At 40.9% G+C, this 17,114-nt stretch overlaps 1 protein-coding gene across 1 annotated transcript; it reads left to right on the forward strand.

Moving 5' to 3' along the window:
- The first annotated feature begins 321 nt into the window (after positions 1–321).
- Positions 322–15,284, forward strand: LOC119722303. The gene is made up of 7 exons (XM_038192348.1): positions 322–591; positions 7,997–8,133; positions 9,009–9,114; positions 9,661–9,818; positions 10,498–10,678; positions 12,241–12,379; positions 14,252–15,284. The coding sequence occupies exons 2-7, from the start codon at positions 8,058–8,060 to the stop codon at positions 14,375–14,377; spliced, it is 786 nt and encodes a 261-aa protein (XP_038048276.1). The 5' UTR covers positions 322–591; positions 7,997–8,057; the 3' UTR covers positions 14,378–15,284.
- Positions 15,285–17,114: the final 1,830 nt, after the last annotated feature.

The following is a 17,114-nucleotide window of genomic DNA, read 5'->3' on the forward strand; positions in this document are numbered from 1 at the left end:
TATTAGACGGTCGCTTCACCCGTTTTTTAAAAAAAATTCAATAAAAAGCTGCTAGCAAAATTTGAATTGTTTAATACTTTTGACGAGCACTTTTCTTGACGCCCCAAAAGTGGACAACTAAAAATCCTAAATTTCTGTTAAAAAAAAATTCGGGTTGAACTTATTGAAGAAACCAAAATCTCTTATTTTTTCTCTAGCAGAAATTTTGTCGCATTTTAAGGCCTTTTCCGAGGGTGGTTTTCTCAATAAATCAAAAATAATTTTTATAACACTCCGACTTTTCGAGGGGTCCGGTCCGGAAGCGCGCCACCAGGGGTAAACTTTCAGGCTTTTTATCGATCGATCACTGACACTGACGTCGCGTCTTAATTTGGCCGCGCCCATCGATCTATCGCGGCGCGGCTGCGGTGTTGTTGAGGGCGCTATCAACAAGTCCAGCTCTGCTGGCCGTCTAGTTTTGGCCTAGTTTCCAAACTTCGTCAAGTTCGTGATCAAAACTTCAACGTTGAACTTTCAAAACTACTTTACCTGTTTACCAGCAAGTTGAAATTGATGATCATATCTACGTGACTTTTAAACTATATTGCTCCGGTAAGATCATGATTATTATAACTTGGTAAGGAAAGATTCCCATATCTGGCCTACACAATGGCATGGCCAACCCTGTCCCTGTGGCTGTGCACAAACCCTATGATTATGAAGTTATGACTTGGTAATTTGAGACTGGTCTGAAAATTTCTAGGCCTAGGCCTAAGTGTTTTCTCAGTAAATACTTCAATATTTTCCCTGCTAATTGTGATTTTTTAGGACATATCACTTTCTGATGGCTGATAGGCCACTGATGAACTAGACCCGTGAACGTGGCTATATACATAGCCACGCTTCAGTCTATAGTAAAAACACTCTATTGTGATCCGCGGTTACTAAGATGGAGTGACCGTTCTAGCCGAATTTCGGCTACATTTGACAGAATATTTGCATACAAAAATGAGTTGTACAGAAAATCAGCAGAATATTTTTTTCGGCAGAATTATGAAGATGAAGGAAAAATGAAAAAGATTAGAGAAATATGGCACATTTGGTTTGAAAAACCTTCATTTATTGAAAGATCCCTGAAACAAACCCTTGCACAATGGACCAGCAATTCTACTGGGTGATTTGACAGACTTTCGAAGTGGATTTAGCAGAATTTTATATGGTATTACGGTCAGCCTGCCATGTAAGACGGTTAGTCGGGTACCCACTGGTGCTACTCCAACCGTTTTGCACATGCGGAACTCGGGGTACCAGAGTGTCATGCCTGTCTTAGATTTCTGATCATTTTGAAACATTCGTTGTGACAAAGTTGTGCCGTGCTTTACATCAAATTTCTTGGCAATGACAGATCCAACACTCGCGTATATTCACAGGAAGCCCAACAAGTAAGTGATTCACCCATGGGCAAAATTATACATGTCGTTATGTAGCGGATCAAAAGATAGAATGCTGTCGCTTGTATTTACCCGAGGGAAGCGCGTGGCGTTGTATATACAACGCCACGTTCACGGGTCTACTGATGAACATGCTGAAAGTGAAGGGAAAAATTAGTGATGGCCAGATATGGGAATCTTTCTCTTGCAGTCTTGTAGCCCCACTAGTGTGGCCGTCGGTATGCTGCGCTGAACCTTTGGCCACACACCGTGGTACCGCGCGCTACTGAGGACGAAGTTTTTCATAAAATTCAGGGCAGTTTCTTACATTTTCAGTTTCTTACTTTCTTATGGTTGTATTCTATGATGTCTCCTATCACTTCTGGGATGCTTAGCATGTGCTTAGGTCTAATGATGTTCCATTTTCCGAGATATTCTTCAATCTTTCTGGAGTCCATATGCACTCGTGAAACGTCTGGTGATGGCAGCCATTTTGAATGGGACAAGAGATGACCTCAAGCTGTGACGTCGCGTGTATGCAAATTGCTTGAGCGCGCGAGGGCGCAAGTTGCAAATGCGACGGCTGTTTCCTGTACCATGCATTTATCGTCAGGGGGCCACGTGCACCGATCTCTATTCAGGATCTACGGCACAGGAAACAGCCGTCGCATTTGCAACTCGCGCCCTCGCGCGCTCGACAAGCAATTTGCATAAACGCGACGTCACAGCTTGAGGTCATCTCTTGTCACATTCAAAATGGCTGCCACCACCAGACGTTTCACGAGTGCATTATGGGCTCCAGAAAGATTGAAGAATATCTCGGAAAATGGAACATCATTAGATCTAAGCACATGCTAAGCATCCCAGAAGTGATAGGAGACATCATAGAATACAACCATAAGAAAGTAAGAAACTGAAAATGTAAGAAACTGCCCTGAATTTTATGAAAAACTTCGTCCTCAGTAGCGCGCGGTACCACGGTGTGTGGCCAAAGGTTCAGCGCAGCATACCGACGGCCACACTAAAGGTTCAGCGCAGCATACCGACGGCCACACTAGTGGGGCTAGCAGTCTTGGTAATTTTATTAATTGTTTTCTTTAGGCCTACATCATGAGTTTGGCGATCGTGAAGTGTAGGGCACCTGTTTTGTTTAATCAAATGAGGGTAATCCTTACTTTTAGGACACCTCTATTTTTTACGAGTTCTGTTCAAAACTGACTTTTGCAGATGTCTGTCCAGTACCAAAGTGACTTTTGCAGGCTAAAGCAGTCTTTAGAAGTCAAGAAGGTGTCATTGCCAATTGTTCAGATGTGCCAAGAAGTATCAGAATGTCAATTTTGAGTGTCATTTAGTCAACTGTTTTGGTGAGTCTTTCCCTTCCTATATAGGAACGGGGTCCTAAAAGTAAGGATTACCCAAATGAGAGTCAAAAATGTTTTTTATTGCTCAAAAATCACCTTTACAATCAAAAGCAGACTTTTCTCAATAATATGACACCCGTTTTGCAATTTTGAACAGATTTTTGGGGTAGAAATCACGATTTTCCTGTGCGGTTTGTGCCTTGCAATTCAGCGCGCTGTGCATCACTGCGTGTCGCCGCACTGTCATTGTCATTTTACCCCCAAATTTCCCTAAAAAAATCAGAACCCTGCCCTCCATTAGTCCGAGTAACTTGGACCCAACTTATTGTTAACATTCGGACATGGTCTGGCGATAGTAGGGTCCAAGCTAATGGTTATATGCCGAGCAACACAATTCTGTCACTGGCCCAAAAACCAACATTTTCCAACAAAAACATCAGATTTCACCCTCAAAACGGCCTCCAAATTACTAGATACACCACCTGAGGTACAAGTAGACATCGATGATTAAGATAGTTGTACTGAAGTTTACTTACGATCCGGATGAAAAGTGAAATTTCCCGTTCAATTCACGATACGATGTGGTCTTCATGCCCAGTGTTCATTCGATGGTCCCCGTATCCCGAGTGCAATTCCGTTACCGAGCGCGCGCGATGCATCGATTATGGTAATGATAGACTGGATCACGTTTGTAAACATAAGTACATTTGATTTTGAACGATAATAGGGAGTCGGGAACTAGCTTGAAACGGGTTTCCGCCCATAAAAGCTGCCGTAGTTCCCGACTCCCTATTATCGTTCAGTGTCGCGTTATAATTTCGGGGGCCTGTTTTGGAATCAACGAAGGATCGATGCATTGCTTCAAATATCGCGATCTTTGAACTACGTTCGGTTGGAATAACAAACAGTGCATAAATAATATCCATTGGCGTTGTTGGCTGTTTAGCCTTGCTTATATTATGGTTGAACCAACTTGAATAAAAGTTGAATCAACTTTTTCCTCGCAGGTCTCCGAGTCGCAAATTTTAAGAAGTTCAAGTTTACGTTTAATTGTTGAAGAGTCCAATACTGTACCTTAATAATGACCTTCCTCCATGATTCAGACTTTGTAATGTTATGGTAACACACAACAGTTCCATTGCAAATGACACCTTCATGTTTGATTGCATTATGATTTATTGTCAAAACTGTACAATCAGCCTTCGCCTGTGTACTACATTACTTTTTCCCACAAATGCGACTGCCTCACAAAATGCCAATTTATCAGACCAACGGGAAAATTTAGAGACAATTATACATGCCATAGTACATAATTATTATGGGCGTCAATCGTTGGGGATGGGCCAGGACCCCCACCTCAACATTTTAAAGCGGGAAATACCATATCGTTTGGTCCCCCCCCCCCCACTTTTTCTTCCCTGAATAAAAAATTTAGCCTACTACATGTACAATGATTCTATTGCTCAGAATAGCTGATTCAATGACTCCAAACTCGAAAATGATGTTTAAAAGATGATCTTTAATCCTACACTTCCGGGCTCTGCGTAAAACCGTCGATGGCAACGTGTACATGTACTGCAGCATGCTTCCAATAATGGCTGATGTTGTGAGTTCGCTGCCCGCCAGCCTATACGTATAATTCAGTGTTGCGTTATTATTTTGGGGCCCTGTTTTGGGATCAACGAAGACTTAAATGCTTTGCTTCAAATATCCCAATCTTTGAACTACGGGTACATTCGGTTGGAATAACAAAGAGGTCATAAATAATAATATCCATTGGCGGTTGTTGGCCGTTGGGTCTTGCTTTATTAATGGTTGAACCAACTTGAAAAAAAAGTTGCATCGACTTTTTCCTCGCAGGTGTCGCAAAATGATCTTTTGCTCAAAACAATCGGTTTTAGTTGTCAGAAATTGCCTCAGATCGCACCACAGAAATTGCTTTTCTATTTACTGCATGTCTTCTCAACTAAATCCCCCATTTACATTTAACTCCCCACACTTTCAACCCCAACACAAATATGCCCTACCCGATCATAGCTTGTGTATAACAGTTCTGCTTGCACTGCTGGTTTGCGGTTACCCTCAGTCTCACATGGGACATGTCTCTTATTTTATTTTGATGACATAAAAGTCCGCCCTCTGATAATACAATGGAGGTAGAAACAACGGTATTTTGTGACAATATAACGCCGACTCTCAAAATCCAATGCCGCCCAAGCTAGCCTACGGATCAGCGATTTGAAACGGTGTTGGAGTGCAGTCTCATGCCTTGCATGACATGCAGTTAAGTGGAACATTCATACAAAGGGTCCATGAAATGTACTTTACACTGGAGCATATTTCGGTAAATTTGTTTCAAATATATTTTCCGCTGGTATGTATAAAAACTATGAAACACCCTTTTTTGGTAATCCTTACCTTTAGGCCCCGTTCATAACTAAGGTTAAAAGACTCACTAAAACAGCTGACTAAATGACACTCAAAAGTGATGTTCTGATATTTCTTGACACATTTGAGCAGTTGGCAATGACACCTTCTTGAATATCAGCAGGTTTAATTTTGTGGAAAGAGGGCAGGGCTTTGATTTATGAGGGGTAAAAGACACCAGTGACAAACAGAAAATAGACTAAAAATGCAACAAGGCGAACTGCAAAAAATGGTAGGAAAGTCACATTTTCTTTGAAAGTGCTTTCAAAATGACAACTAACGTGAGTTTATCTGAAGAAACAAGACTGCTTTAGCCTGCAAAAGTCACTTCGGTACTGGACAGTCATCTGCAAAAGTAAGTTTTGACAACAGAACTCGTAAAAATAGAGGTGTCCTAAAGATAAGGATTACCCCTTAGGCCTTTTTGGTTAATTTTTTGCAAAGTGCACTTTTTAAAATGGACGCCCGCCCACAAAAAGGTCATGGGGAAAATGGGTACTCAGTTGTACAGTCTTCATTTTGTCTCAAAAGCAATACCTGGAAAACATTCTTCTGGGGGTAGGAAAAAATGGCATGAATTTGTGGATTTGGGTTATAGTTTTTAATTGAACCCTAACCGCCGTGAATCCTTCAAAATCCTCTTTGCCAAAGTGGAGGAATTTGGAGGATCGAGGTTACATGGCAAAAGTGTGTTACTGATTTCGTAGGATGCACTTTGTCAAGGTCTGGGGCCAGACCTTGTGTAGTTTTTTGCTCAGCCATGCGTAAATATAGGCCTGGATTATGCTTGAAATCCTCCGTACTGCTCCAGGATGTCACTGGCCAAGCCTCAACATATTGACAGTCACTGCCGCAGGATTTTGCAGGATTCAGGCAGTGGTCACCCCTCCAAGGACCACATTCAAGAAATAATGGAGGAATTTGCAGGATTGAGGCTGTATGCTATTTTTCCATGAGGCCAATTGGAGGATTTTGCAGCATTGAGGTTACATCCTAGCAAAAAGGCCTAGAGAATTTAAAGATCACACCCAACCACATTTGTTCTGTATCTATGACATTGACCTATTGGCCTTGCGTAGTCTGTAAGTGTTGGAAATTGTTTTTCTTGTCTGATAACTCCAAGTGGCCTTCAGCCCACACCTATTGTTGATACCAAAAAATAAACATGTTCAAGGTTCAGTGATCCTACTAGTGCATACATGTACCTGTTCAGTATAGTACAGTTTCACTGAACATGTATTGCACATATATGTACATTGTTGTACCATGGTATGAGATTGTGAAATTTCATTGGTTGCAAACTGTTCATGTGTCATACTGTAAAAGTTCGTGTATGACGACCTTATTAACTAACATGATTAACTGTGCAGAGTACGTCACCTCTGAAAATTAAATCCTTGAACATTTTATCCTCGCTGCTTTGTACAACACAGCTAGCATAGACCCTACCCTGCGCACAAGGTAGGTGATGTTACCCGGGACGTACGCGTGTCGTCGTGAATCAGCCTGCGCATGTTAACGACGCGGAGCAGCCAAGGGCGGATCCAGAACACAATTTTTGGGTCCAAAAATTTTTTTGGATTCAAGATGCTCTGTGGTGCGATCTGAGGCAATTTCTGACCACTTTAACCAATTTTTTTGAAGGAAAGATGTTGGTGTACTCATTGCCTGCCTTTATTGCGAAGTCACTAAAAAAAAAAAAAAAGTTGGATTCGTTGGGGGGGGGGGGGGGGCATGGCCCCCTTTGGCCCCCCCTGGATCCGCCCTTGGGATCAGCCTGTGCATGTTGATGACGGCATACATTTCATCAAAGGGCAAAAGTATTTGACTCTTCAGTTATTATTTATTCCCTTATTATGCACAGTACTTTTGAACTTTCCAAAATGCAGTTCCGACACTGTGGAACTGACCCAACGAATTGACAATAATATTTACAATTCATAGATTTTTAAAGTTACATAAGTCAATGAAGCAGGTGGCATCTAGAATTATTGTTCATCCACCCAAGTTTTTCATAACTTAAAAATGAAAAGACGAAACTGCATCGAACATGTCAAAATGGTGAACAAAACATACTTAATTTTATACAATTTGTATCAATAGGTACTGTATTTGTAGACATTTTTAAGTTCTGACAGAAGCTTCTTTATGTCACTTGGTGGTTCGTCGGTCTGTCTGTCTGTCTATCTGTCCCCAAAAAGTGACCAAAAGTATGGTGTTCCATATGTGCCATCGGTGTCGCATTTTTCGGTGTCGCAATTTTAAGCTCTGGCAGGGATCATTTTGATAGATTTCATGCAAGACTTCTTGCAACACAGCCAGAGCTTTTTGTGCACTCGCACTTGTTTATTACTTTCTACGAAGAATGACACAAAATTTGTTGAGCACCAACATGCGATCCCACTTTCGCACGGCAGTGTTTTTAGTTTTTACATTTTCTCTTTAGAAAACAGTCTGTGCTGTAGCTGTTTTTCTTCATGTAAAAAAATGATTTGTGTTGGTTTAGGCCATCAGCCTGGGGTTTGGTCAGTATCAAATCAGGGCATAAATGATTATAGTGCGCATGCGCAAGGTATACCGCCCCTAGAGTGGTAACAGGCATTTTGATGGCCAATTTGAAAAAAAAGGGTGATAACACCCAAAAAGCTGCCACCGCTGCAATGCTATCACATATTTTCAAACTCTGGAGGTGTATACCTTGCCAAAAATCGCTATGACGATTATTACCCTCATTTGATACCGGTGGCCAAAATTTTGGACCAAGGCTGATGGCCTAGTTTGGTTTGATTGAAACTGCAGGACAGAATGACCTGAGCATTTGACCTGTGACCTCGGGCTCTAGCAGGACTACCATTGTAGAATGGAATGGGCGGTGGTTTGGATGGCTGCCATACTCCTGTCTGGTCTGGACCAGGTGGAGGCACAAGGAAGCAATGGTGAGATATTGTATTCACTTTCACAGTCGCATTCCTTTCAATTACTAGGAATTTGATGTTACAGTGTCTCTTGTAGACCGGCAAGTACATTGTAGTCATGGTAGTTGGGGATAAGTCTAGGCAGTGTAAGTTCAGGCCATTGACATCTCTGGAAAAGTTGCACCTGCGTGAGGTTACTGCCGGATGATTCGGGGTCATGAGAATGTTACCTTTTTATTCCAGACTCCCTTGATAGTTTTGTCTCAAACCTTTGTGAATCCTCTAAAATAAAACGCTCATACAGATGCGTTATAAGCCAGTTGCACTGTGTCTGTACAGGGTGAGTAAAAAAAACCGAATTTGAAATGTCGGGACTATTGTTTTAGTGCAGTTCTGCATGTAGCGCTTTCAAAATCTACGATATGAAAGCCCAATTCATAAGCTTTCTTTTAGTGCAAGAATCATTTGAATCACTCATGTACTTTTCAAGTTATGGAATTTTAAACACAACCACCGTTTTAAAGTTCTGTCCACGGATCACAAAAAGGGAAGTGTTCTTTCAGCAAAACCAAAACAAATCACATAGGGATGTGTGTGAATGGTTTTCGTTTTGCTGAAAGAACGCTCACCTTTTTGTGATCCGTGGGCAGAACTTCAAAACAGTGGTTGTGTTTAGAATTCCGTAACTTGAAAAGTATGTGAGTGATTTGAATGATTCTTGTACTAAAAGAAAGCTGATGAATTTGGCTTTCATATCCTAGATTTTGAAAATGCGACATGCAGAACTTCACTAAAACAATAGGCCCAACATTTGGGTTTTTTTTTTTTGACTCACCCTGTAGTTGTAAAATATTTGTGGATCTTTTGTATTTCTCCTCTCAACTTTGTTTTGTTAGGGGGTATATCAGGTCTGGCCATAGGACTGATTGTTGCCGGTGCTGTGATATTCTTTGTAATCGTCATTGTCGCTGGACTTTGCTGTTTCAACTACAAACGCAAGCAGTGAGTGTTTGTGTTTTTGTGCAGTTTTAGCGCAGTAGGATTGTGAAAATGGTTTTTGATAGTAAAACCAAATAGGGTCATTTGCAATTAAAGGAATAAAGCTTTTCCTGAACTTTGTACTAACATGACTAACAATGACTTATACTCAGGGAACATACAACATTTGCTTTTGCTGTAATTTTCAGAAATGGATGGATTTGAGGGGTTAGTATTTTATAGCAAATGTTGTTACACTGACTTGTTTGAAGCCATTTTGGCCTTGTCTATACATATTTCAAGCATCAATTTGTGAGCCAAACTTTCAACAAAAGACTAGCATTGAATAAAACGCATAGGACAAGTCACTCTCAGTATATCAGGTCCCATGCTAGCTTCAGAAGTATTCACCTGACAGTCCTAGTTAACATGCATTAGAAACGTTAAAAACAATGTGTGACTTTTTTCATGTTTATTGTGGATGTATATTTTATGTACATGTACATTTCTCTCGTAACCCATTTTGTAACTGAGATCATTCTCGTTGTTCCCCCTCCCCTATTCATTCAGTCTTGGTCGTTTGGAGTTTGAGCATCCCGAGTTTGAGCGTAGCGGGGAGCCGTACTTTAGGACTACATCATTGACGCGGGATCCGGTCCCAGAACCTGTCCAATACGATGCCACGATCGATGAAACGGCAATTGACGGTCCCGCTGGCGCTGATTCAGGTATTGTCATATTAACCCTCCTCTCTGGCTGGCAAATTCAACAAAGCCAACCCAGCAGTCACAATAAATCAAGTGACTGTTTGAAACAGTTGAGTGCTCCCTTCTCACATAAAGCATGTTTGACTGTCTGTGATTGTGATGTAACTTGCTACAGCTATGTTCTGACTGTAGGAGATTGATAAGCCAGGTGTGACTACCAGCTACCTGCTTTTGTCTGTTGACTGAATTTGACTAGTCACTGTGCCTATAGAAATATGATCTGACTGTTGGTGACTAGCCTGCCTAAAAGTCACGGAAGGAGAAGTGGAATGAATTTTAGACTGTCTGTGACCAATCATACAAAAAGGAGGGTTTTAAAGGACTCTGTGTACAACTACATCCTTTTCTATCCTTCTTTGTGTAGCCCTCGCCTTTAAAACAGATGATTAAAAATTGAGGACATGGTATACAAATATTGACTACTTCATGTAGTGTGGTAAAACTAGTTGCCTGAGGCAGATTCGGTATTCTGTTTTTCCAGGGCAAAGCCCAGGGAAAATAGAATGCTCCACGGATCGCAGAGGGAGGCTAGTTTTACGACACCTCGTGTAGAGAAGTCAGTACGCCCCACCAACAGATTCTGCTTATTTTGTAGAGATGGCTGATCAATAAAACCAAAATGCAACTTTTTTTGGCTCAGATGGAGATGCTGTCTCTGCTGACGTCGTATTCTCGCCGTCAAAGTCAGAAAAGAAAGAGAAATTTGAGCAGCAGTTGGTGGAGCTGCAGCCCCACGCAGTCACCTTCCAGGAGATGCTGAAAGACGTCCAGGAGCGGATCAAGAACGCCAAGCACGGCAATCCCAGGGTGCAGGGCTACAAGTGAGTCTGGTTGACTCTCGGTTTGGGGACTGGGTAATTGGGTCTGTTGCTGGTTTAGGTCTGGTCCCAGACCTGACGATTCTGATCGTTCTGACGAGCCTAAAGCCCGGCGTGCACCTTCCCGATTTTATCGGTTTCGTGGACCACCCAATCACCGGTACTTTTTTTCACCATTGCGGTTAAACCACAACATTACCCGCGCACATGCCCGATTCTGTCCTATAATCAGTCACATGATGACCAGTCACATGATGACCAGTCACATGATGACAACCAGGTCAATAGGTATCATTGGAATGAAACATGTGAGATTCCTCCATTTTTTTTCCCTGGCTGCAAGTAGTTAAGAGAGTCACATACTCGACAAGCAAAGGTTTTTTTTTTTTACAGGTCCCCTTCAAATCCTTAAAGGCTCATTACATACTGTAGATTTTGTTTAACCCTAACTCTCCTCCATCCTCCCAAATCAACCAGACGCTTTGGAGGATTTTTGAGGATTGAGGCTGAATGTCAGTTAAGTGTCTGTTGATTTTGGAGGATGCATTGTGTCAAGGTCTGAAGCTGTGTCTCACTTTGTTTATGCTTAGCTATGCATAAATGTAGCTCTACGCTGGCGCACAGGGTCGCATAAAATGTGCATGCTCATGAGGCATTGTTGCCGAGGTTGCGGGCTCCGTTGAGTAACGGATGATACACAAACTAGTAGTCGCCCTTCCACTGAACAAGTTCAAGAAATAAGGGATGATTTTGTAGGATTGAGGTGGTACCCAATATTTACATGGGACAGTTGGAAGATTTTGAAGGATTGAGGATGCATCCTAGCAAAAGGGTTATTATATCGTCACTGGTTTCACGAAGGGACGGGCATGTGGATTTCGAAGAACAATCGTTTTCGAGATAATCGCAAGAGAAGTTTCTCCGTTTTTAAAACAGCAAAACTACTACTTTGCAACCACTTTATGCAATAAGGAAACCTTGACGTAGTTCTTTGATAGGTAAACTTTAATTTGAACCCAGTAATTATAATAAATACAGTGGTTAATTAGCCAAAATTAATTAGTAAAGATGCCTGTCCCTTCGTGAAAACGGAAATCCAACTGTTCCACATTTAAGCCCTCGTTTAATGTGCTTTTCCATAGGGAAGGGCGGGCATGTTCGATTACACGCGCGCAGCTGAGAATGTAACAAAGATGTCGGTCCCTTCGTGAAAACGAAAATCTCAATTGACCCACTTTTACCGCTTTTCCATGCAATACATTTTGTACGTGTTCACGGGGGCAGGCATGTTCACGTCTCTTCGTGAAATCGCAAAATGCAATTATCGAGATGCCTGCCCCTGGCGTCCTTAATGTTATTCAGGAATTAACGATGTTCTGCTTATGGAAACATGTCAGAATGCTTAAGTACCATGTTTTAAAGCAAATTAGTGGGAAAAAACTCGAAATCGAAAAAATTGTCAATTTTGACATGCCCGTCCCTTCGTGAAAACGGTGACGATATGGGGTGGAAATAGTAGAATGGGGAAAAAAACGGGACAGTTTTTATTCTTTTACGGATAACAGGGCTGTGTCCCGTGATCTGAGTCGAGTGCAGCATCTTCTAAGTAAGAGGAACTCTACCGCTCTCAAGATGCCCCCAGACGGGTTGGAGCTGCTAGCCTGGGCTGCAGAGACACGGCAGAAATATCTAGAGCTGCAGCGGGTAAGCGTTAAGGCATTGACATGGATGCGACGTTTTCATTTTAATAGGAATTCTGACTTGTCCAAGTTTCCTTCTAAAGAGATTGCCCCCAGAGTTTGTTGAGCTGACGCGGAATGACCATTATGAGTTTACGGTATGGTCCATATTTCCGGATCTCTATGCACTAAAACATTATACACTGGGTTGAAAATCCAAGGCAGTGACAGCAAGCCACCTAGGGATGTTTAAAAGGGAATATACAACATTTCCTTTTGCTGTAATTTTCAGAAATGGATGGATTTGGGGGGTTTGTATTTTATAGCAAATATTGTTACACTGACTTGTTTGGCGTTTTGGGTTCGTAGATGCTGGGAAAACCAAGAAAAACAATCATATTCTTGTAGTCTGGTTCCCTGGCCCCACTTCAAATGAAATGAAGCAATCTATTGTAAGGTCAGGGAATCAGTCTAGCTGGCTTGTACCCGTTCATAGGTGTGTACTCGATTGCAAAGAAAATGCGAACTAACAAAATATGGTCAATTAGTATTGAAAAAAAAACAGTTTTTTCCAATGCTTGTCGGCCAACCAGTGTTCGAAATTGATACAAAATTACCACTTTTCTTGAAAATGTCAGCACACCAGGTGCCATGATTTTACAGGACGCTTTAGACTGTCATTCACTAACAGTCCAGTAACGTATTTCGTGGTAATTTGGTAGTTTTGTTTTTTGAAGATTGCACATGTTGTATATTCCCTTTAAAGGTAGAGTAGACTTCATGTATTTGTCATTAGTGCATTTTTTTTTAAGCAACGAAAGTACTCAAAATCTAAAGACAGGTGTTCAACAACTAACCTGATGAAGCGTCAGCTCTGTAAATGCTGTATATTTCGAGAAAACTCAATATTCTGGCTCTAGATTTCCATCATGACACAATCCCGAAATCAGCAATCGGGACATGATCCTCATTCAGCCTTTTATGTCTTCGGTAAACCCGATGTTGTTTGACAAAAACATGACAGCTATTGAACAATTAACTGGTTTGGCCAAATTTCTGCTCTGACTGATGTCACAGCTTCTAAAGGTGGCTCCAATTGGGCGGCATGCGGGGTCGCATAAGATTAACATGCCCCGATATATCAGACGTTTGTTGTATGGCCCTGCACACGTGAACATGAAACCTTACTAACTTAGCAGCCAATTAGGCCTTAGGAGAATACTCAAATGCCTAGTAGTCTACTATGGAGTTGACAACTAAATTGTGATTCATGAAACCTTACTAAGAACCTTGCTAACTAGTTACACACTAGGAGAATTTAGTTGCATACATGAGTAACTGGAATTGGGTGCTTTTGGGTGGAGTAGGCATGTATGGAATGTGATGACAACAGATACAATAGTGTGACAGGTGTACTAGGCTAATCCATGTCCAGCACTTGAGTGGATTTTATTTTTAATTCAAAGATATTATTGATGCTAAGCATACGGATGCAAACACTAACAAGAAAAAGAAAGATGCATGGGCAGCTTTTCTCAGCCAACACCGTGCAAGATTTCCACAGATTGAAAGGTCATTGGATGATTTAAAAATCAGATTCTTGTGGCCATGCTGCCACGTCGGTGGTCAGTGATAAAATGATATAGTTGCTAACTAGCGACTTAGAGTTACCCTGGATCAACACTAACTTTTTTAAGAAACTTAGAATGTAACCAACGCTAGTAATGCTTCATGAATACCAATTAGTTACCAACTAGGCTTAGTAAGCAACTACAGGCCTTTTTAGTAACCAACTAGGCTTTAGTAAGGTTTCATGAATGAGGCTCCTGATCTTAAGACTAGGAAAGACCAACTACCCTTTTGAATCTAATTTTGTGCTTTACGTTCATGTTCACAGTACAAATCGGAGAGGGATCGAGGCACATCCTCAGAGCCTCCCGAGATGGCGTCAATTATGTGGATTCAGTCGAAGGACGACTCGGTGTTTGAGGACAAGTCATACGATGAGAGCGCAGTCATATGAGGAACGGTTACCACATTACCACAGCTTCTTTGGTATCAGATCAAGAAATGGTCAGTAGTGAAATTATTTCTATCATACAATTGTTTGAAGTGTCCTCTTTTTCCCCACTTGTTTTATGATTTGACATTTTATATTCGTCTTGACAGATAGTATCAGTGATGAAAAAAAAATACATGCATATCTAAAATTATGAAATGTGTACCGTACTTAATGGGAGTGTGGCACCCCTAAATGGGTGCGTTCGATTAGCTCACCATGCAGCGGCATGTTCACCTATTTTATAGGGGACAAAATCAAGACTTTGCTGTAACGACATTTGAACTGCCTTAAAACCCTGTCGAAACACTTACGATATAAACCCCCCACCCCCACCCTGCTGTCGCGTGAGGATAGAGCCTGAAAGTTTACCCCTGGTGGCGCGCATCCGGACCCCTCGAATAAGAAAATTAGCACGTAAAAGTCGGATATTTCAAAATTATTTTCGGTACTATTAATAAGATGGAATTTATGATAGGGTGATGTAAATCAATATTAGGTTTTGCCCTTCATTTTTGGTATGTTGATTTTTATTAAGAAAACACTCTCGGAAAAGGCCTTTGTAAAATGGTTACTTGCATCTCAATTTGTGGAAACTGAAAAATCGCATGATGTGAAAGAGAAATATCCGGCCAAAAATTTACCTCTCATTTATGAAATTCTGAAATACTGGTGGTCTGGTGGAAGTTTTCGGACAGACTCTGTTCTGAATAAAAATAGTTGGTGCATTGCAAATTTGAAACAATCCCTTAACCCTCCTGCTGTCTGAACAGTCACAGACAGTCAAAAAATCAATACTCTTCCCCTGCCATGCCTTTTACACAGGCTAGTCATCAACAGTCAGATCATATTGCAAGCACTGTGACTAGTTAAATTCAGTCAACCGACAAAAGCAGGCAAGTGGTTGGCACAGCTGGCTTATCAATCACCAACAGTCAAAGCATAGCTGTATCAAGTGACATAAACAGTCACAGCCAGTCGATCCTGCTTTATGTGGGCTGGGAGCTCTTAACTGTTAAAAAACAGTCATATCACCGATGTTGACTGAAAAGACAACTTTGCACAGAGTGTATGTTTGCATAGGAGGGTTAACGAATTTCATTTCACATTCCATGTGCAAGATACATTTGAATATTGCGTAATTAAGATTTTCATCATGCTAAACAGTCTGCCTTTTTTAAAACCAAATGTAAATGTATGTGTCTTTTATCTTTTTAATCGTTACATATAGATTGATGTGCATCTGTATATAAGTTTAGATAATGTATGCATAAATTAAAAGAAAATAAGTAGGAAGTGATTTTTTTTAATTTTAAAACTTGCATGCAGCTTTTTATACTTACATGCTCTAAGCATTGTACTGAAAACTTGTTGAGGCTGATCCGAAATTTTAAGCTGAAATATAAACTGCAGTTAAATTGAATAGTTACAGGTGTATTGGGTAGAATAGAATTCAGACTTGAATGTGCATGATCATTGAGCAAAATGTAGACCCAAGTTAGAGAATTGCGGTGAAATCTCTTCTTTTTTTTTCCCCCACCTGCCTTGATTGGCAACCATAGCCTTTCACTCTGTGACAAATGACACCACAAAAACCGCAATTGAAAAGTGGCGCAATTCTCCAAATAGACCCTTTCATGAAATTGGTCACTGCTCAGTCAATCGTGAATGTAATGACATGATTAGGGTGTCATTTTAAAGAGGAGATTCAACCCTAACAGAGGATATCTCCCTTTGATTCACATGCGCCCTACTTCTGTTCCAATTAGCAATAATATCTCGGTTTCGTTTTTTTTTTTATCCACCCTGTATAATAGCAGGGAACTCTTAACTGGTCAAAACAGTCACATGATTGATTTTGACAGCTGGGATTGCTTTGTTGAATTTGCCAGTCAGAGAGGGAGGGTTGTAAAATCCTTCAACAAATACATACATTAACTTGTTTGCCATAGTGCAGCATTATACGTAAGCATTTTGTATTTAAGGAATGATTATGACAAAAGGGATTTGTTTAAAACAGTTTTTTGTATGAAGAGTACTTCCAAGTTTGTGAATATCTTTAAAGTCAATCCTTTTCCGTATTTAGATTTTTAAAAGTTTTGTATCTTTTTGTATGTGACCACTGAAAATAATTTTTAAAATGAAAAAAAAAATTTATAAAAAAATAAATTTAAAAAGGAAGAATTCATTTTTACAATATTTTTTTGAAAGGAAACGTGAGGAATTTTTATATCTATTTTTACAGCTGAAATTGTCAAGGCATAGATATAGAGTATAGTGTTTTTTTGGTTGAGAGGTTAACAAATATGGTGCCTGCGGTAGCCATGTTTGGATGCAAATAAAAGCTGGTTGGTTACAGCCCTTAAGGCCCTGTCACACTGTCTGCGATCTTATATGCGCTCTCACTGCGTCCTTGAAAAATAGCGACAACTACATAGGTCGCCAGATGGGTGTCAGAGATGCTTAATGGTCTCCGATGAGCGCCAAGGTCTTTGAACATGCTCAAAACAATCGCAACACCTCTGCGCCCTGGCCAGGACGCCGTAATGACGCATCTCGGGTGCTGTGCAAGCGTGAATCGTGCAACATTGAAGTGGCATTATGGCAGCCTATAGGCGCAAGGCAGTCGATGTAGTCTCTATGAGAAAGTAACTCGACTGCGATGAACTTGTAGAATAATTTTGAAACTGGACTGTGTATT

Source organism: Patiria miniata, unplaced genomic scaffold, assembly GCF_015706575.1.
Source record: "Patiria miniata isolate m_02_andy unplaced genomic scaffold, ASM1570657v1 HiC_scaffold_15, whole genome shotgun sequence".
Classification (NCBI taxonomy): domain Eukaryota; kingdom Metazoa; phylum Echinodermata; class Asteroidea; order Valvatida; family Asterinidae; genus Patiria; species Patiria miniata.